This window comes from Eulemur rufifrons, chromosome 13, assembly GCF_041146395.1.
Source record: "Eulemur rufifrons isolate Redbay chromosome 13, OSU_ERuf_1, whole genome shotgun sequence".
In the NCBI taxonomy this organism is placed as follows: Eukaryota; Metazoa; Chordata; class Mammalia; order Primates; family Lemuridae; genus Eulemur; species Eulemur rufifrons.
Genome location: NC_090995.1, coordinates 3357256 through 3379237, shown reverse-complemented (window position 1 = coordinate 3379237; position 21982 = coordinate 3357256). Strand labels below are relative to the sequence as shown.

The following is a 21982-nucleotide window of genomic DNA, read 5'->3' as shown; positions in this document are numbered from 1 at the left end:
ACAGGACATTCAAGGCCTACTAACAAGAGCTAATACCCATCCTTCAGAAATTATTCTATAACATTGAGAAGGAGGGAATCCTCTCTAACTCATTCTACAAAACCAGTATTACCTTGATACCAAATCCACTAAAGGACACAACAAAAAAAAGAAAACCATAGACAAATATTCCTTATGAATATAGATAGAAATATCCAGAATAAAATACTGGCAAACAAAATTCAACAGCACATCAAAAGATAATCCACTATGACCAAGGGGGCTTCATCTCAGGAATGCAAGGGTGGTTCAACGTGTGCAAATCAAAAAAGGTGATTCACCACATAAACGGAAGCAAAAACAAAGATCATATGATCATCTCAATAGATGCAGAAGAAGCATTTGACAAAATTCAGCACCCTGTCATGATAAAAATCCTCAACTTTCATTTAGTTCTGATTTGATCTTAATAATTTCTCTCCTTCTGCTGGGTTTGGGGTCGGTCTGTTCTTCCTTCTCCAGCTCTTTGAGTCTATTCATTAGATTGTCTATTTGTAAGTTTTCTGTCTTTTTGATATAGGCATTTATGGAAATAAATTTTCCTCTCAGGACTGCTTTAGCTGTGTCCCACAGATTTTGATAAGTTGTGTCTCCTTTGTCGTTTAATTCAAATAATCTTTTGATTTTCATCTTGATTTCTTCATTTATAAAATAATCGTTCAGGAGAAGGTTGTTTAGCTTCCATGACTTTGAGTAGGAATGAGAATTTCTGTTATGGTTCATTATTACTTTTATTCCGCTGTGATCTGAGAAGATGCATGGTATAATTTCTATTTTTGTAAATTTTTTAAGACATGCTTTATGTCCTAGGATATGGTCAATCTTGGAGAATGTCTCACGAGCTGATGAGAAGAAAGTATATTCAGTGGATTTTCAGTAGAATGTCCTGTAGATGTCAGTCAGGCCCATTTGTTCTAGCATTCTATTTAAGTCCATTATTTCTTTGTTTATTTTTTGTTTGGAGGATCTGTCCTGTACTGTCAGCGGCGTGTTAAAGTCTCCGACTATTAAAGTGTTGTTATCCATCATTTGGTTCAGGTCAAGTAGGGTTTGCTTTATGAATCTGGGTGCACCTAAGTTGGGTGCATATATATTAAGTATAGTTATGTCTTCTTTTGAATTGTACCCTTCACCAATATATAGTAACCATCTTTGTCTTTCATTACTTTTGTTGATTTAAAAACTAAGTTATTGGAGATTAAAACCGCCACGCCAGCTTTCTTTTGGGTTCCATTTGCTTGAAATATTTATTTCCACCCTTTTATTTTCAGTCTAAATGCGTCCTTGCAGGTTGGATGAGTTTCCTGAAGACAGCAGATACTTGGCTTGTGTTTTTTTATCCATTGGGCCAGTCTATGTCTCTTGAGTGGGAAATTCAATCCATTCACATTTAATGAGAGAACTGATAAGTGAGACAGATTTCTGCTCCTCATGTTGGGTTGAATTTTATTGTTCTTTTTTCTTTCTTGAGCCATTGTGATAACTGGGTTTTTATCTTTATCTCTTGAGTACTTTTACATTCGTGGGTCTTTCTTGTGCTGGTCCCTGTGTAACTCTGTTCTGAGTACTTCTTGGAGAGCTGGTCTTGTCTTGGTGAATTCTCTTGAGTTTTTGTTTATCTGAGAATGTCTTAATTTCACCTTCATATATAAAACTGAGCTTAGCTGGGTACAAGATTCTAGGCTGGGCATTATTCTGTTTCAGAAGAGTGAGAATGGGGCCCCAATCTCTTCTTCCTTGTAAGGTTTCAGTTGAGAAATCTGGCGTGATTCGGACAGACTTTCCTTTGTATGTTACTTGTTTCTTTCTCCTTACAGCTAGAAGAAGGGCCTCTTTAGTGGATATTTTGGTCAGTCTGATAACTGCATGACGTGGTGTCTTCCTATTTGGTATGAATCTCCCAGGGGTTCTTTGAGCTTCTTGAACCTGTATATCTAGAGTTTTGGCAAGGCCTGGGAAATTTTCCTCAATTATATCTTCAAATAGCTTATCCAACCCTTGCTTATTGTCTTCTTCACCCTCAGGAATGCCGATAACTCTCACGTTAGGCTTCTTCACATAATCCCACATTTCTTGTAGACTCTAGTCTTTTCTCTTATTTCATTGCTCTATCTCTGTGACTGACTTATTTAATTGGAAAGTGTTAATCTTCGATCTCTGAGATTCTTTCTTCTGTTTGCTCTACCCTGCTCTTGAGACATTCCACTGTGTTTTGTAGCTCCCTGAATAAATTCTTCATTTCCAGGAGTTCAGTTTGACTTTTCTTCAATATTTCGATTAATAAAAGCCATTCTAGCTGGAGTAAGGGAATATTTCACTGTGTTTTCTTTAATTTCAGCATATAATGGGGGTACAAATGTTTAGGTTACTTATATTGCCTTTGCCCTACCGGAGTCAGAGCTTCAACCGTGTCCATCCTCCAGACGGTGCACACCGCACCCATTAGGTGTGAATATACTCATCCCCTCCTCCCCCTCCCACCTGTCTGACACCTGATGAATGTTACTACTGTATGTGCACATAACTGTTGATCAGTTAATACCAATTTGATGGTGAGTACATGTGGTGTTTGTTTTTCCATTCTTGTGATGCTTCACTGAGTAGAATGGGCTCCAGCTCTATCCAGGATAATACAAGAGGTGCTAGATCACCATTGTTTTTTGTGCCTGAGTAGAACTCCATTGTATACATATACCACATTTTATTAATCCACTCATGGATTGATGGACACTTGGGTTGTTTCCACATCTTTGCAGTTGTGAATTGTACTGCTATGAACATTCTAATGCAGATGTCTTTTTTGTAGGATGTCTTTTTTTCCTTTAGGTAGATGCCCAGTAATGGGATTGCTGGATCAAATTGTAGTTCTACTTGTAGCTCTTTGAGTTATCTCCATATTACTTTTCATAGAGGTTGTACTAGTTTGCAGTCCCAGCAGCAGTGTATGAATGTTTCTATCTCTCTGCATCCGTGCCAACATTTATTGTTTTGGGACTTGTTGATAAAAGACTTTCTCACTGGAGTTAAGTGATATCTCATTGTGGTTTTGATTTGCATTTCCATGCTGATTAGAGATATTGAGAATTTTTTTATATGTTTCTTGGCCATTAGTCTGTCTTCTTTTGAAAAGTTTCTGGCACAAGAACAGAGACATAGACCAATGGAACAGAACTGAGAACCCAGATATAAAACCATCCTCATATAACCATCCAATCTCTGACAAAGCAGAGAAAAACATGCACTGGGGAAATGCATCTTTATTCAATAAATGGTGCTGGGAAAATTGGACAGCCACTTTTTCAATTTCATCATGTTATATAATGATGATTCTTAATCATTGAAAAAAATGCCCTTCCCTTAAATAACCCTATTTCTTTCTTAATCTAATTAAGCAAAGTATGATGCAATGAGCTGATTTCAAAACCTAATCCAAGTTAATTTATGACAAGTGTTTTTTAACAATCACATTCCAATAAAAAATAGTTACAAAGTATTAAATGAATATATTTAGGAAATACAATTACCATATCTTTATATGCTGTATCAGTCTTAACGAGTAGGAGCTAAAGACATTTCTATGCCAACATAGAAATCCAAGTATATGTGTTTTCAAATATATAATTACAGCCTGGTAAAATGTAAATTAAGTTTTAAAATATTGCTATTAAGCTCCCTGCTAATTCCCAGGTGCTCCTAAGACTCTAAATATTTAGAAAGGTGCATAAGCCTTCATAAAGGTATTATATCTTCACCAAATATTCCACTTCTGCTTGTATCTGTGAGATGGACCCATGACCTCAGAGGAGGGATGTGTAGAAAGAAAGGGAGGCTCCAGGTCATCCGTGCACAACATAGACCTCCTGCCACTGAGGATCTCAAAACGTCAGAACAGTACGAATGCTGAAATGTAAAAGGAGAATTTTTTGTGATTTGTTTTCACATCTTTCAAACAAGAATAATATAAACAATTGTCCTTTGTGTCTGTTATAGAAACTTTGGTAAATTCTGTAAGTGGAAATCCTTTGGGCTTGATGTCCTCACAAATTAATTTTATTTTTTATTTTTTTTATTTCAGCATATTATGAGGGTACAAATGCTTAGGTTACATATATTGCCTTTGACCTATCTGACTCGGGGCTTGAAGTGTGTCCATCCTCCAGATGGAGTACACTGCACCCATTAGGTGTGACTACAACCATCCCCTCCTCCCCTCTCCCACCTGCCTGACACCTGATGAATGTTACTATTATATGTGCCCATAAGTGTTGACAGTTAATACCAATTTGATGGTGAGTATATGTGGTGCTTGTTTTTCCATTCTTGTGATACTTCACTTAGTAGAATGGGCTCCAGCTCTATCAAGGATAATGCAAGAGGTGCTAGATCATCATTGTTTTTTGTGGCTGAGTAGAAGTCCATGCTATACATATACCACATTTTATTAATCCACTCATGGATTGATGGGCACTTGGGCTGTTTCCAATCTTTGCAATTGTGAATTGCACTACTATTTCTTTGACCATCTCTGATAAGGGTATCTGAGCTGATTCTGGCTGCATCAGTATAGCTGCAATAGGCTGACAAGAGGGAAAGGGTGTTCAGGTGGAAGGGAAAGCATAATAAGCCTAGGAAGGTGTGGACAGGAGGGGGCAGGGGATCCAATGTGCTTAGACTCCTTGATGCCTGAGAGACCCTACAAAGGTATGAGACCTACTCACCTGGTTTTATCCCCAGAGCCCAGAGGGAGATAGGGTAGAAGCTAAATGATTACTTACTATGTTACTAGACAAATTAATAAATGAAAGTAGGTTTGGGTCCAATAATACAATAACAACGGTTCTCAGAGCCATGCTAAGGCATTGCCATTTGGGGGTAACTTGACCCTGGAAGCTCAGTGAAGGGCTGACCAGGAGGTAAAGACGCAGGAAGCCTGTTATCACGCTGCTGTGTGTGCAGGTCCCAGATGATTAGACTGAACAGAAGCAGCGACCCTGGGGGTGCAGAGGGAAGGGCTCTGGAGGAGAAAGTAGGGGTCGCATGATCAGGTCTCAGCCTCGGTCAGTGTGTGGTGGGCAAGCGGCGGGAATAAAAGAGACCCGATGCTGTGGCTCCTCGTCTGTAAAAGTGGAATCAATGACATTATTTGCTGAGATGAAATGTCCTGGTGCAGGAATTATGCTGAGGACAGTTGACGGAAGTGGGACATTCAAATAGAGCTGTGAGGAAGGAAATAAAATTGAAGAGTTTACGTTTAGAAATGTCAGACTGGAAGTCACTGTGCTAAGGTGATATTTGAGGCAAAATTCCTGAGAGCAGAATTTATGTTTCTTTGGAAAAAACTAGGAATTATTTTCAAGCAGGCCACACTAAGCCATTAATTTTGCTTATCTGAGTAAAGGAGTAGTGGGTGGTTCCAACAGTTTTTCTACAGAAACCCACTGCTTAGTGGCTTAAAAATAATTTAAATATATGTTCATGATACGATGATCTCGTAGGCCAGACCAGATGTAGAGACGATACATAAGACTGACAAAGCACTCAGCTGAAATGTCAGTGAGAAGGTGGATCTCAGATTAAGCTACAGCTTCTTTTACTGATGAAACCCAAATCCTTGGTGGCTGATGGACGCTCAATAAATATGTATAGACCCAATGAAGGAAATCCCATTTCATCTTATAGACAGGCTCTTTGATTGCTGTTCCAAATCTCCAGGAAGCCAATGTTGTAGTTGGAATCTGAGCGAATTCTTCATACTCCACCTCCACCCTTGCCCAACCCCCGAATCAAGAAGAGCAGTGACTGCAAGACCCATGTTTACCCGGAGGTGGCCAGGCTGTGTCAGTGAGGTTTGACACCTGCTGAGAGGACACAGGCTTTGCACTGAGTCTGTGTCCTGGTGCTGCCCCAGGAGGCCGGACAACTTACTTACACTACCTTAGTGTCTTCATCTAAAAATGACAAAAACACTACCCGACCTACAGGAATCTGAAAACGTACATTTGAAAAAGCCTGTTGGGAACTAGAAAAAAAGAAAATTTTATAGCATTATTGAAAACTTATGATGAAATTAAAATAGCCAAGATGAAATAAACCTGATATGAAAAAATACACCAAGTCCAAAGGATTTTTAAAATTAGTTATGAAGTCTATGAAGAAATAATCAGCTATATAGATCTGGCTAGATGAAATCAAACACAATATGAAGACAACAGGCACGCTGGTGAGTCCTGAATTTTAAACGTACCTTGTAGAGAAAAAACAAGATCACCATAAAGAAAACATACCTTTGCCCTGAATAGAGCAGTTCAAATCCTTCGTTGATTTTTTTAAAAGGTAACACGTGGGTTATCAACTGGTCCAGGTCAAATTTCTTTGCCAGAAAGTCAGTCACGAGTTTTGGGACATCATCTCTGCTTTTCCAACCTGTGAATAGGCACACATTTCTCTTTAGACTTCACTAAGTAATCCTCACACTTTACTATCTTTTATTTGTCTGTTTCTCTCCTGAATTATTACCTTTCTCCATATCGGATTATTCCCAGCAGTGTACAAATAAACTGTATTTTCCCATCTTAAGAAATAAGAGGCCGGGCGCGGTGGCTCACGCCTGTAATCCTAGCACTCTGGGAGGCCGAGGCGGGTGGATTGCTCAAGGTCAGGAGTTCGAGACCAGCCTGAGCGAGACCCCGTCTCTACTAAAAATAGAAACACATTATATGGACACCTAAAAATCTATATAGAAAAAATTAGCCGGGCATAGTGGCGCATGCCTGTAGTCCCAGCTACTCGGGAGGCTGAGGCAGTAGGATCGCTTGAGCCCAGGAGTTTGAGGTTGCTGTGAGCTAAGCTGACGCCACGGCACTCACTCTAGCCTGGGCAACAAAGTGAGACTCTGTCTCAACAAAAAAAAAAAAAAAAAAAAAAAAGAAATAAGGACTCAAGGAAAAAAAAAACCCAACCCTCTCTTGATACCCACCCCCACACTTCTTTTTCCAGCTGCCTCATATCTCTGCTCCTAGTGCAGAGAAACTTCTTTACTTTAGAGAAAAAATTGTCTCCAACTCACTGTTGCTGCTTCCGGTTCCTTTCCTCTCATTCTCTCTGGAGCCCACTGGGATTAGGATCTTGCCCCAACCTCTCTGCTGCACAGGTCTTGTCAAGATCATCCTCAACCTCAATTTTGACACAGACAATGGGCAATTCTGACACTGGTCCTACATGAACTATTGGGTGGATGTGATACAGTTGGTGGCTCCCTTTTTCTCCGTCTGTTCCCGTGGCTTCTACATCATCATTGTTGTTCTGCTTCCTCTCTAGTTCCTCCTTCCAGGCATCCTTTGTTGGGTTCTCCACATCTCCCAGACCTTATCCTCTTTACCTACATGACTTCCAGAGTGATCTCTGGCCTTGAGGCTTAACACACTTAGGCTTCTATCTCCATCCTAGACCTCTACGTGAACTACACCCTCATATATCCAATCGCCGACCTCACATCTCTGCTCAGATGTCTGACAGGCACACAAGCACAACCTGCCCCAAACCACTCCAGATTTCCACCACGTCCTGCCCAACCTGTTCCTCCCACAGTCTTCTGTCTCAATAAATGATGACGGCTCCATCGTCCCTGTTGGCTGGGCCCATAATCGTGGATTCTATTCTTCCTGTCATCCAATGGCTGTCTCAGCCTATTCTGGTGGCTCTATCCTCAGAATACATCCAGGATGTGACCACGTCTCGCTGGCACCATCACTTTTCCAAGCCACCATCACCTCTTTCCTGCATTGTAGATAGGAACTTCTTCTATGGTCACCCTGCTTGTGCCCTTTGGCCCCATGTAGAATGTTCCACACAGAACAGTCAGAGGGGTGTGTTAAAATGGAAGTAAGATCAAGTCCCACCTCCCTCAAAATCCTCTGTGGCTTCCTTTCTCACTCATTATAAAATCCTCAAGCCCTACAATGGCCCAAAAGCCCCAGTGATCTTACCCTCTGACCCCAGCTGCTGCTGTTCCTCTGTCCTCACTCTGCTGTGACCACGCTGGCCTTCTCACTGTTCTCACTTGCCAACACCCCCTTGCGTTTACTATGCCCTCTCCCTGGGATATTCTTTCCCAAGGTTTCTGAATAGCTCATTTCCCTTATGTTTTGACTCAAATATCACCTTCTCAGAGAGGCCGTCCCTGAAGGTTATACAATAGCATTCTCCTCCACACCCCCTGCCCTCCCAGACTACCGACTGCCCTTCCTCTGTTTCTCTCCTTCGCATTTGTCAACACATGGTGCTCTCTGCATGGACTTCTTTACTGTCAGCCTCTCTACTCTGAAACGAGAGGATTCTCATAGTTCCTGGGAGCAGGGACTTGGTAGGTTTTGCCTCTGCTGTATTCCCAGCTCCTGGAACGATGTCTGGTTCTTAGTATACACTCAATGAATATTTGTTGAATAATTGAATTTTTCTTCTAATACCCCTGATTAATCTGTAGTCTCCCCACATCACAAACAGTTGAAGTGAAGAGACTCGACTTACATCTCTCAGTGTTTTGTTCAAGTCTAATTTACTCCGAGGAGTCTTCTCTTAAAAACTCCTCATCTATAACAACCATCCTCTTGCTTTGGGCTGGAGTAATGTGGAGGAAAGGGAATGAGCTTTGGCATCCCAGGGACCAACTTTAAACCCCAACTCTCGACTTGGGAACTTTAGGGGCAAAGGACTTAATATTTCCAAGTCTCAGTTTTAGTATTCATGAGTAGCTGCCTCAGTTAGTTACTGAGAAATAAAAATAACACATTTATGTAAAACTTTTAATATATAAATGCTAAATAACTCCTTTTAGAATTTGTTTTATAATATGTATGGCTACATTTATTTTTATATTGTTTCTTTTTTATTTGTTTTTGCATTCTTCACTAAATTCTATATATCTCTAACTCAGGAATAGTCATTTTTGTCTTCATTATACTCTCAAGAAGTACTTAAATGATTACCATTTTCTTATTTTTTACAAGGAAGACTCAATATTGGAAGTGCCTCCAAAGTACCTCGTACAATTCTAGATGAAAGTGCTAGAAAATGGCACCCACAGAGGAGAGAAATAAAAGGATTCACTGTGTCACCTGCCTTGGGGAGAGCAACTTTGGGTCTGTCCTTACTGAAGCAGTAGTAGCCAATGAGCAGTAATCCCAGTCATTCTTGTGTGAATCTGAACTGTTCCTATAAAATGTGACAATCCCTTTTTATTTGTTTATTTTGGTTTTGGAGCCAGACTTTTTGCTGATGCTATTGGGAAATCAATGAATTCCATTTTTCACTTGCATTCTTGTGTATATTAAGAATAACAGATGAAATCAGAACTTCCTGTCACACAAATCATCCCAGTGGAAACACTACTGGTGCCTCTTACGCAGGCGTTTGGGGACCTTGAGTTGCAGATGCTAATATTAAAATTGTGCCCACCAATATTAGTCCTACATTGAGGTAAGGAGTAGATAACTATCTTTTGTATTATTGTGGTCACAGTTCCATGTTAGATCACTTGTTACTCATCCTTGGAAAAAAGACCTTTTAAGGGCAATGTGACGAGGCCATAGGTTTCTCTCATTGCCAAGCGACAGAGTGAAAGCCACCAATCCCAGGCCAGAGGCTCTGCTGTCCTCACCTCCAAAGACACATCCCTTCCATGTGCGTCCTGTGAAAAGCAGCATTGGGTCACAGGTGAGCATCTTGGCTGACGGAGGAGCGCCGACCACCACACTGGTCCCATAGTTCATGTGGCAGGATGCCAGGGCATCGACCTGAGTTTAAAATGAAGGAGAATGTTTGGTTCTTATTTTCTTGTCATATCACATGGGCTTGAAATGCCCTATGTGCTACAGCAGTTCCTAAAGTTAGCTCAGTTTCCAAGCCATGAAATTAAATTAGGCCACCTTTTGGCTTTCTTGCTTTGAAAAATCCTCAGTGCAACATTAGTTCTTAAACTCCTACACACGTTTTTCTCTTTAAGGGAGAAAACAATAATTAATGTGATCAATATTTGTGGCATTTTCACTGTGCTATGCAGTAAAACACAGAGAAACCTGGTGATATTTTCATACCGATAACACCACTTCAGGTAAGCCTTAGGAAGTCATTTGAATCAATCTCAATTGAATTAAGTACACCAAATCAATTAACATAGTGGATTTTCAAAAAAGTTTAGTTTGAAAATTAAATAACATACTGAAATGTAAAGGAGCTTATTTTCTTGGCAGCATTTCTCAGACTAACTCTACATTTTCTGGTCATTTGTCTACTCAATATTTATTGATAATTTTTTGAATACTTGGTAGATTGTATTAACAGATGTTGGCATTTTTCAGAGATCAATGTTCATCCAGTTATTATCTGGTCATCAATAGTCCCTAGTTAATATAACCAATGTTGCATGTGACTCCATAAACATACAACCTAGAATGCTACTTATTGCTATGGAATAATTCCTAATGATTCGCTAGGAAAGGGGTATGGCAATAGTAGTGAATTAATGACTACTTATTCCTAAATTACCAAAAGCATTAAAGTGAATTTAATCTGCTACTCAATCTCGAGCAAAACTGGCTTTGTCCTATTTTTCCAAGTCTCCTTACCCTACCCCAGCCCAGGGCGTTCTAATTCCAGGATCTCTGCACTGGTTTCACAGATCTAAGCTGAGGCCTAGTGCTGCTGGCTGCCACGAAGAGGGCGTGTTTAAAAGTTGAAGGCTCATGTTCTAAGTGAATTCAGAAGAGCAAAAAGAAAGCTCAGGTGTAAAGAGTGAGAAGCCGGATCTAGCAAGGATTTGGGGAAGAGACTGCAACATTGGGAATAATCCCTTTTCTTTGGGATCTCTTCCTTATCTCTCCGCAGGGAGTCACCTTGTGATGCTTTGATTGCTAAAGTTCAAGAGATGGAATTACCTGTGCCAAGAAATCCACATATACAAGGAAGATATCACTTAAAAAAATGTACCTGGAAGAGTGACTACCTTGTCCTCTGGTCATCTGAGAGTGGTATGATGTGATACTTAACTTTGGTCAGGAGGACCTGCCCTTAAGCTTTTGACTTTTAGGCAAAATTGCTATATGATTACCAGTTTTTGCCTGAGAAACAGATATGTCCATAGTTGATTGTTTGTAAAGCTGCGGAAATGGATTTTACCTCGTGCATATGTAATAGCTTGTGCATGTGGTAGCTTCCCGAATTCTGGCCCTTACCATGGTTTCGAGACGCCCAATGACCTCGAAGGTGTAGTCTACAGTGTTGCCTGTCATTTCCGACAGCACCTCACTGATGGGCTTGGGACAGTCCTTGGGGCTGAGGCACTCGGTGGCTCCTACAGCCATGGCTTTCTCAAATTTGTCTTTGTTGAGGTCAATCCCGATGATCCTGGAGGCACCGGCCGACTTACAGCCCATGATGACAGATAGGCCGACTCCTCCCAGGCCGAAGACAACACAAGTAGAACCAGGTGCAACCTGTGGAGAGAAATGTTCCCGTATATGTAAGCAGTAGGGTCCAAAAGCGAAAACTGCAAAGTGCTTCTAGTGCTTGGAACGCCAAATTCGGAGGATCACCGTGGTGTCAGCTAGGGCTGAATGATTCATTCTGATGATAATGCACAAACACAATGTGATTTATAGTGAATGCCTATTTTCATATGCCTGTGGCTTTGGGCCCTTAGCTTGCCCTTCTGGGGGGCTGGGGTCTGAGTAGGTGAGGTCTGTCGTGTGGGTGCTCATGTCTACTTGATTGACTCCCAGTAAAAATCCTGGATATCAAGCTTGAATGAGCTTCCCTGGCTGATGGACACTTGGCATGTGTTGCCGCAAATCATTGCTGGGAGAATTAAGCGCTGTCGCTGCAACGCTACTGGGAGAAGACAACCAGAAGCTTGTGTCTGATCTCTCCTGAATGTTACTCTAATGTCTTTTTCCTTTGCTGTTTTTAATCTCTATTCTTTTATGTTAATAAACCATAACCATGAGTATAATGACTTTTGTGAGTTCCTGAGTCTTTCTACCAAATCATCAAAAGTGAGGGGAGTTTTGGGGAGCCTCAAAGTATCCCCCTATTGAAAGTTTGGCCTATTTTTACATAGGTAAATGCAAAAATGTATGTTCATTTAAAATGATTTGTCTTAAGACATGCCTTCCAGGAAAAAAGTGTATCTAAAACTGGCAAATATCTTAGTTAGTAGTATGTGGACCAAGTATTAATATGGCGCTAATACGTCAAGTACACTAAAAAAATGACAAAGAATAATGTACAACTAGATCCTATGCGCCCCCCCCCCCCCCTTTTTCTTCGACCTCTATATTGGCAGAAAATTCTTCCTGGAAAGGCTCAAGGAGACTCTGGGAAGGAACGTTCTACGTCTGAGATTTTGTCAAGGAAATTGAGAAGCAAGTGGTAATGAACATATTCTACTTGCTTTTTTGATTTCATAAGGGTAATCAAAAAATTTAGTTGAAATATTCACTCTTTAAAACTCATTCACTTAGCTGGGTGCAGTTGCATATGCCTGTAGTCCCAGCTACTTGGGAGGCTGAGGCAGGAGGATCGCTTGAGCCCAGGAGTTTGAGGTTGCTGTGAGCTAGGCTGACGCCACGGCTGTCTAGCACGGGCAACAGAGCGAGACTCTGTCTCCAAAAAACAAACAAACAAACAAACAAACAAACAACCACCTCATTCATGTTTTTATATTATATATTACTTTTTATGAATTGAATTGTATTACCTCCAAAATTCATATGTTGAAATTTTTGCTCCCAGTATCTCAGAATCTGACTTTATTTGCAGGAAGAGTCTTTCCAGAGGTAACCAAATTATTAATAAAATGAGGACATTAGAGTGGGCCCTAATCTGATATGACTGGGGTCCTGATGAAAATGGGACATGTGCACACAAGGACACATAGAGGGAAGGCGATGTGAGGAGACACAGGGAAAAGACAGCCATCTGTAACCCCAGGAGAGAAGCTGAACAGATCCTTCCCTCACAGCTCTCAGAAGGAACCAACCCTGCTGACACCTTGTGGGTTTTTTTTTTTTTTTTTTTTTTTGAGACAGAGTCTCACTCTGTTGCCCGGGCTAGAGTGAGTGCCGTGGCGTCAGCCTAGCTCACAGCAACCTCAAACTCCTGGGCTCAAGCGATCCTCCTGCCTCAGCCTCCCGAGTAGCTGGGACTACAGGCATGTGCCACCATGCCTGGCTAATTTTTTCTATATATATTTTTAGTTGTCCAGATAATTTCTTTCTATTTTTAGTTAGAGACAGGGTCTCGCTCTTGCTCAGGCTGGTCTCAAACTTCTGACCTCGAGCGATCCTCCTGCCTCGGCCTCCCAGAGTGCTAGGATTACAGGTATGAGTCACCGCGCCTGGCCGACACCTTGGTTTTGAACTCTTGGTCTCCAGAACTGTGAGACAATAAATACCTCTCGTTTAAGCTGCTCAGTCTGTGCTGCTTCACTATAGCAGTTGTAGCAAGTGAATATACAAACACCGGTATTTATTTTGTGAAAGAAAAAAGATGAAACGTAGCTGCAAATCTAAATTTTAGAAATTAAACACGAAGGATACGTAGAGGAAACAAAAATCTAGATAAAATCTAAATAACAATCTGAAATTTTATTTCCACTTATTTAGAAATAAAATTTCTAACCCGAACTTTTCATTTTTCTTCCAGCTGCTTTGGCATCGTGTAGAAATCACCTGAACATTCTATAGGTTTTCAAAACTTTTTTTTTTTCCCAAAGATATTCAGGATTGCAAGAAAATCATTTTTTAAAACTTTAGGGAAGGGAGAAACTCACCTACTCCGTTTCTTACCTTGGCGGTTTTAACAGCAGCCCCGTATCCCGTGGAAAATCCACAGCCGATCAGACAGACCTTCTCAGGAGGAGCCGAGTCATCAATCTTAGCCACGGAAGACTCATCCACCACCGTGTACTCAGTAAACGTGCTGGTGTTGATGAAGTGATAGACGGGTTTGCCCTTGCATGTAAATCTGGTAGTGCCATCAGCAAGGACCCCACGACCGGTGACACTGTTGGATACATCAAACACACATATGAGTTAATTCAGTTCAAAAATCAGCACAGGGACAATGTGAATGACATCAGAGTAAAAATGGCTGAAACCTACTCGCTCCTGATGCAGAGGTTGCCGTCTGGGTTGCGGCAGACATTGCATTCTCTACACTGTGGCAAGAAGAGAGGGATGACTTTGTCACCTAGGGGAAAAACATCATGATATAAGGTGCTGTGCATTAAAGTTAAAACATGAAATAAATAAATGTGAATTGAGCCCATACTATATGCAAAAATTTCTTTAAAGTAGTCTAAGGTTTGTAGACACCATAAGGTTTGCTTGCTGAAGGTTGGGATTTTGCCAAATTAAACATCACTCAGTACACTCCATGCTCCTTTTATCTCCCTGAGTTGTGTTACGGCTCACTGTAATAATTCCTAGCATGTGCTATTTCCTTACACAGAAGAATCAAAGCCCACTTATGTCAGACTTGTGACTTGACATCCATATACCTGGTTTCACCGTAGTGACTCCTTCTCCAATACTCTCTACAACCCCAGTGGCTTCATGTCCCACAATTACTGGAAACTTAGACACCATTGCTCCTTTTATCACGTGGTCATCTGTGCGACAGATTCCTGTGGCCAAAATCTGTGTTCAAAGACAAAAACATTGCACCAATCAGCAAACTGGTCATTTTGCAGTTGGCAGTATAATTAACTTGTTCTTGAAGAAATTATAGCCGTGTATTCATTATGATTGACAAATGTAATAGGGGTGACTCTTAGAAGATTCTGAGCCTAAAATCAACCATCAGACAAGATCCTTTTCTTCAAGAAACCTGCAATGTTGCTGCCTCTTGCCCTACGTTGAATCTTGGTGCCTTTCTGTAGTCAGCTGGTGCTCTTGTGGAGGAACCAGGATACAGATGTTGCCATGTGATTGCTCAAAAGTAGATTTTTTTAGCTTGGCCCTCCTAGGACTCTCTTAACGAAGCTAGAGGAAATGGTGTGCAAGAAGGTAATTGAGGAGCGAGATCTTACCGCAGTGCTCAGGTAAGAGGAGAGGGTCAAGGAAAGAGAGCCATCAAGGCCTGCTCAACAACTGGGATCCAAAGTACAGGTCAGTCTCTGTCCAAAGGACTGGGGGGAAACACTCCAGAAAGTTGTAGTTTCTCCAGACACAAATGAATTCCTCATTCTTTGTGAAATGTAATCTGAACACAATCTGACCCCCAGAAGATTTTAAAAGAAGTCAGTAGTCATGATTATTAACCGTTTTTTAATCAGACACTAAATCAATCAAAATCCAACAAATGAAGGCTTTCATAGAGCAGATCAGCACTGTTGGTTTTTTCATGGGTAATGAACTCGTTAATTTCACATCCAGCATGACCAGATCCTTGAGAATATACAAGAACCCATAAGAGAGTTAATATCCCAAACTTTGGAAACATCTCCTTATTTAAGAATTCAACCTCACAATAGTGATATACTCAATGCAGGCGGAATAACATTTTAGATTCATGCACTCCAAGGCTCTTTCTTACCTTAATGCGAACTTCTTTAGCCTTTGGTGGGGCAACTTCTATTTCTTCAATGGAGAAGGGTTTCTTCTGTTCCCATAGCACAGCTGCTTTGCATTTTATAACCTAAGAACATGGCCAGTGTTATAATGGATCCTAGTTATGTCTTTATATACAGACTCCTCATATGATATTAATGTGGGAACAAGAGTGCATATAATGTTATAATTTTCCCAGAATGGTTTTCACCAAACACTAGAATTGTAAACTTTATAGATCATCTTGTGTGTCCTTTGTTTGACGTGTGAGAAATGCAGCCCAGAGAGCCTAAGTCCCGATGCGTGGTCACACAGCACACGGGATGCAGGGCTGGACTAGATCTGAGGTGCACTTCTCTCAGCCCACTGATTTTTTTTCTTTTTGCTGATGTTCACATAATATTCCAATAAACTAGACTCTTCTGCTACAATTTCAAATGCAATAGACTAACAGAACTCTCATCTGTGTATTGTTTATTCACAGAGGACAAATTCATAAAACAGAAAATGCTGCTGGTTTGTGTTTGCAAGAATTTAAGCCAGTATTTAATTGCTGGATATAATCATATGGCAATGGTGAAGAAATGAGACAATTGGCTTGATAAGAGAAGAAGGGAACTGTGAATGTCATGGAGTGTATGGACTGTGACCGTAGCTCCTGGGTGACTAGATCTGTGGATCTGTGTCTTTGCATCTCTGCATTTTTTTTTGCAGCTTGCCTAGTTCTTGCATCGGGCCCGTCTTGATAGTACGACAAGTTCAAGCTTCTCATCTCATAGAAATGAAAATTAGGCGTGTAGTGACTGGTCTCCAGTCCCTCAACTGGTTTTGCTAGAGTTAATCCATTAAATGGTATCACTAAGATTACTGAATTCTGACAGAGAGAGAGAGAGAGAGAGACTCTTTCCACTTTCTTACTCCCAAATCTGTCTATAACTCCTATAAAATATTTTAGGTAATATGTTTAGATACAGAATGAGATATCCCTCATCTTACCAACTAATGCAGCATTGCTAGAGATTCCTTTAGGTGGTTAAATGACTTTTGCAAAGAGATTAAATGTGAGCAATGTTATAATGGAAACAGACGGGTGGCTGAAAGCCTTTCAGGAACTCAACTTGATATTCACCCTCTGCCTTTCTAAGGAAAAGGATGTGGATCAGTGTAATTTTATCCAGTGTTGAAGCTAGAAACTTTAAACCACCTTCTGAAACAAATTCCAGGTGGATTCGTCGTTAAGGTTTACTTTTCAAATCAAACTTTTATCCATCAATGAAAATGTAAATATCATCATGGGGGCCTGGAGGAACTTCTAAGCTTAGTATGACAGAAAAAAGTCATAAAGGAAGCAGCTTCTAAGAACGCAAATTTTGTGCGTTGAGAAACAGTAAGTAAATTTTCCAAATTGAAATCAAGTACTTCCCAGGGAAAAATACTTACAGCAATCATGATAAAAATTACCGTGTTTGATATACGCATGCTTAATCGAATTTATAAGGAAAGCTCTAAGACTTCCATCCCGAACACGCCTGCCCCTTCCCACATGCAGCCCGGGAGATCCACACACAGGACACGGGGAGGAAAGTGGAGCAGGCTGATGCACAGGTTGTGAAATATCCGTTCTCCACAGACATAAAAAGTCTTTTTTAAAAAAAATAAAGATGATAAGATACAATTCTCTGCCTCTCAAGTCAATAATGACTTTCTACTTCATAAGAATACACAGTATTGTCAGAGGGCTGGTAAAATGGGCCATCTCGTTCATGTCAACCTCTTTGGAAAGTAATTTGCAGGACACATCAAGACACAAGCAGGTTGTGACATTTTTACCCTATAATTCTATTGAAAAAATCTACCTTGAGAAAATGCTAATCTAAGAAAAGTATTTACATATATATATACACACACATATTTTAGAGGTCATCACAGCACTATTTATAAAAGAAAATATGTAAACAATAATAGGGAAGTGATGGAATAAATTGTGGCAAATATAGAAATTAGAATTAGACATTAAAAATGTTTATAAGCTGTTTATAATGAATTGAGAAAATACTTAATTTGGAAAACAGGATCAAATATATATTACAAAAGATGGATGGAGAATACAAGCAATGGAGGGAGATACAAGCAAAAATGCAATCAGTGGTACTTTGGGGATGTAAGATTATTATTAATTTTTTCCCTCATATTTTCTGATTTTCCAAATGTTCTAGAATAGTCTTTGTTATGGGCTGAATTGTCGCTCCCTCCTCCCCCCCCCCCATTCACATGTTGAAGTCCTAACCCCCCAGTACTTCAGAAGGTGACCATTTGGAAATACAGTCTTTCAAGAGGTAATTAATTTAAAATTAGCTCATTAGGGTGGGACTTAATCCAATATGACTGTGTCTTTATAAGAAGAGGAGATTGGAACACAGATACACAGAAAGGCAAGGACAAGTGGAGACACAGGGAGAAGACGGCCATCTGCAAGCCAGAGAGAGAGAAGAAACCAACCCTGCTAACACCTTGATCTCAGCATTCTAGCCTCCAGATCTAGGAGAAAATAAATTTCTCTTAAGCCATCTAGTCTGTGGAACTTTGTTATGGCAGCCTTACCAAACTAATATAATTATCATTTGCTTTTTCAATGAAAAAGAAAAGATTTATTACACAGAGAAAAAGAATGTAATCCCCAGTGTAAAGGGAGCCCCTCCTTTCATGAGCTACACTGAAGCACTAGAGCAACTTGGGGAAACACATAACCCTCATGTAGACACACCACTGTCTCTAGATCAGGATTAACACCTTGCGTGCTCTTTATATATTACACACTGAGTCACTGACTACAATTGAAAAGTGCTTCCTCGAGGCAGCTGAGGTCTTCATCCTTGGAAATGTTCTACCTGTGGCTGGAAGTCCGCTTTATAAAGACAGCGTAACTAGACCCGAAGCATCCGTTGTTTGAATGAAACTGCAAATTTTTCAGATTCCTTCCAACCCTAAGATTCATGAACAACCATGGGTAGAGTTGCTAGTTTCTATAGTGTAAAATAAATTCCACCAAGTAATCCGGTTTTGCTGAATTTCTGCTCAAACTAGGATGCTTTTATTCTGGTTTTATTCAAATCGTAGGGCGTCCTGATTTGTCACATTACTCAGACTTCAAATGTCGTCTTTATTTTCCCCAAACCTTAAGGTAGGCTAAATGCAAAGTTGTTTATATAAGATCGAAACAAATAAAGACACCTAACATTTTAAGCAATTGTGTGCCCATGTAAAATGAGGAACTATACTGACCAACTTGCAAATGGAAAAAATGTGAAAGTTATTTCTAAAGTTAATATCAACTCTGCTGGCTATTATCTTTTAAAGAATAACATATTTTATCTACAACATAGTCTTATTTTTAAAAAATGTTTAGACTCACATTTTGATACAAACTGTAGCCTTGAGAAATTTTAAAAGGATGATATTTTCTTGTCCACTTTGCAATCTAGAGTTAGCGTTTTTCATTGTCAACAGAAGGAAATGTTTTTTCCAACAGCTGGGCCTGAGACCCTGGGGTTCCCACTGAACTACGGAGGGGAATGCAGCACATGCCACAGAGACGACTTCAGTCTCCTTATGGAAACATTCTGCCAACCAGAGCAAATGGCCAGCTGTCCTGAATTTGGATTATTCAGAAAGCCAATATAAAGCACACTTGTCTATTTTCCTCCAGTGTCTTAGGCTGTTTTCAACTTAATCCTGCCTCTACTGGTATTCTCTGAAATGCTCCACACAGTGTTTCCTGCTTAATAGCCATTTCCTTCCTCGGGAAATATCCTAAAGTATTTAATAATTTTAATGGATCCAAAGTTCTAACAATCAACCCCCCCCCATTATCAGATCATGACGATGAAGCGACAGAAATGTTCGGCTTACTTTTCCAGCAGTGCCCATCCTGTCTTTCTCTTGGTTCTGTATTTCTGTAACCAGGGACCTTTTCTGACAGCTACTCAGTTCCTTCTGCTGTAAATAACAGCATCGTGTGCCTTCACGTAAATAATCTGCCTTCAGCAACGTGACTCAGAGCCTTCAAAACTTTTCAATGATCCACAAGCCCCACCCTTGGCAGACAAAGTTGTGAAAAGAAATGTAGTAACTCTTATGATCAAACCAAGAATCAGGATCTAACATACAGAGGGTACTCAAATCTACTGAAAAGGGCTGAAAGTATTCCCATCTTCCTTATTTTGGAGAATATAAAAACAGGTTAGGTTAATTCAGTTCAGTACAATTCATAAAATTTATATGAAGCCACAAAAGACTCAGAATACACAAAACCATCCTCAGAAAAAAGAACAAAATTGGAGGAATCACATTACCTGACTTCAAATCATGCTACAGAGCTATAGTAACCAAAACAGCATGATATTGGCATAAAAGCAGATACATAGACCAATGAAATAGAATAGAGAATCCAGAAATAAGTCTACCCATCTATAGTGAACTTACTCTTTGACAAAGATGCCATGAATGTACAGTGGGGAAAGGACAGTCTCTTCAGGAAACGGTGCTGGGAAAACTGGATATCCATGTGGAGAAGAATGAAACCAGACCCTTATCTCTCACCATACACAAAAATCAAATCAAAATGGATTAAAGACTTAAATCTAAGACTGAAACTATGAAGCTACTAAAAGAAGACATTGGGGAAATGCTTCAGGAAATTGGTTTGGGCAAGTACTTTTTCAGTAATACCCCAAAGCAAAATTGGACAAATGGGATCACATCAAGCTATAAAGCTTCTGCACAGCAAAGGAAACAATCCACAAAGGGAAGAGACAACATACAGAATGAGATAAAATATTTGCAAACTATCCATCTGATAAGGACTAATCACTAGAATATATAGGAGCTCCAACAGCTCAATAGGAAAAAATCAAATACTCTGATTAAAAAGTGGGCAAAGGATCTGAATAGATATTTCTCAAAAGAGGACTCACAAATGGTTAACAAATATATGAGAAAGTGCGCAACATCATTAGTCATTAGAGAAATGCAAATCAAAACCACAATGAGATATCATCTTACCCCAGTTAAAATGGCTTTTATCAAAAAGATAGGCAATAACAAATTCTGACAAGGATGTGGAGAAGGGGGAACACTTATATATTGCTGGTGGGAATGTAAGTTGGTGCAACCACTACGGAGAACAGTGTAGAGGTTCTTCAAGAAACTGAAAATAGAACTACCATATGGCTCATGAATCCCACTGCTGAGTATATATCCAAAAGAGGGAAAATCAATATATTGAAAAGATATCTACACTCCCATATTTATTGCAGCACTATTCACCATAGCCAAGATTTGGAATCAACCAAAGTGTCCATCAACAGATGAATGAATAAAGAAATTGAGGTAGATACAGAGAGCGGGGAAGTGATGATGAAATATTATACAGCCACAAAAAGAATGAAATTTTGCCATTTGCAACAACATGGATGGAACTGTAGACCATTATGTTAAGTGAAATAAGCCAAGCACAGAAAGACAAATCTCGCATGTTCTCACTCATATGTGGGAGCTAAATACTAAAAACAATTGATCTCATGGAGACAGGGAGTAGAATGAAGGTTACCAGAAGCTGGGAAGGGTAGCAGGGAGGGGGGGATAAAGTGGGAATGGTTAATGGGTTAAAAATATGGTTAGATAGAATGAACAATATTTGGTAACACAACAAAGTGACTATAATTAACAATATGTTAGGGTATACTTTAAAATAACAAAAAGAGAGGAGTTGGAATGTTCCTAACACAAAGAAATGATAAATGTCTGAGGTGATGGATACCCCAATTACCCTGATTTGATTAATTCACATTGTATGCTGGTATGAAAACATCACATATATACCCTATAAAGATATACAACTACTATGTCCCCCATAATAATTAAAAATTAAAAAAAAAACTGTCTTGCAGAGCTTGACTATAGGGTCATGGAAGTCTCCAGAAGTTCCTAAGAGTATGGGGATTAAGAGTCTTCTGAATCTGGAAGCACCACCAGAAATTCAGGTGGAACCACACAGGAAAAATACAATCCATGCACAGGTTGACAGGCCACTGCTTTGCCCAGGATTGAGGGAGTTCCCAGGATGCAGGATTTTTAGTGCCCAAACCAGGGGAGTCCCTGACAAACAGACACTAGCCAGTCACCCCATCCACACTCTGCCATCGCCTCGGGGGCTGCGAGCTTGTGTGGCCTACAGGGTCATGTCAGCTTTGGGTTATCATCCCTGCTCTCTCTGAGACTTGCTCCTCTGCTCTTCTGTCCTGGACCCCAGCATGGACCCCATCCATGATCACCCGATT

At 40.1% G+C, this 21982-nt stretch overlaps 1 protein-coding gene across 1 annotated transcript; it reads right to left on the bottom strand.

Moving 5' to 3' along the window:
* Positions 1–3914: 3914 nt before the first annotated feature.
* On the bottom strand, positions 3915–19571 carry ADH7 (alcohol dehydrogenase 7 (class IV), mu or sigma polypeptide). Its single transcript, XM_069485478.1, has 9 exons — positions 19554–19571; positions 15631–15732; positions 14594–14732; positions 14196–14283; positions 13881–14097; positions 11268–11528; positions 9695–9830; positions 6324–6462; positions 3915–3939 (listed from the first exon to the last, which is right to left on the bottom strand). Exons 1-9 carry the CDS (start codon positions 19569–19571, stop codon positions 3915–3917), a joined length of 1125 nt encoding a protein of 374 aa, XP_069341579.1.
* Positions 19572–21982: the final 2411 nt, after the last annotated feature.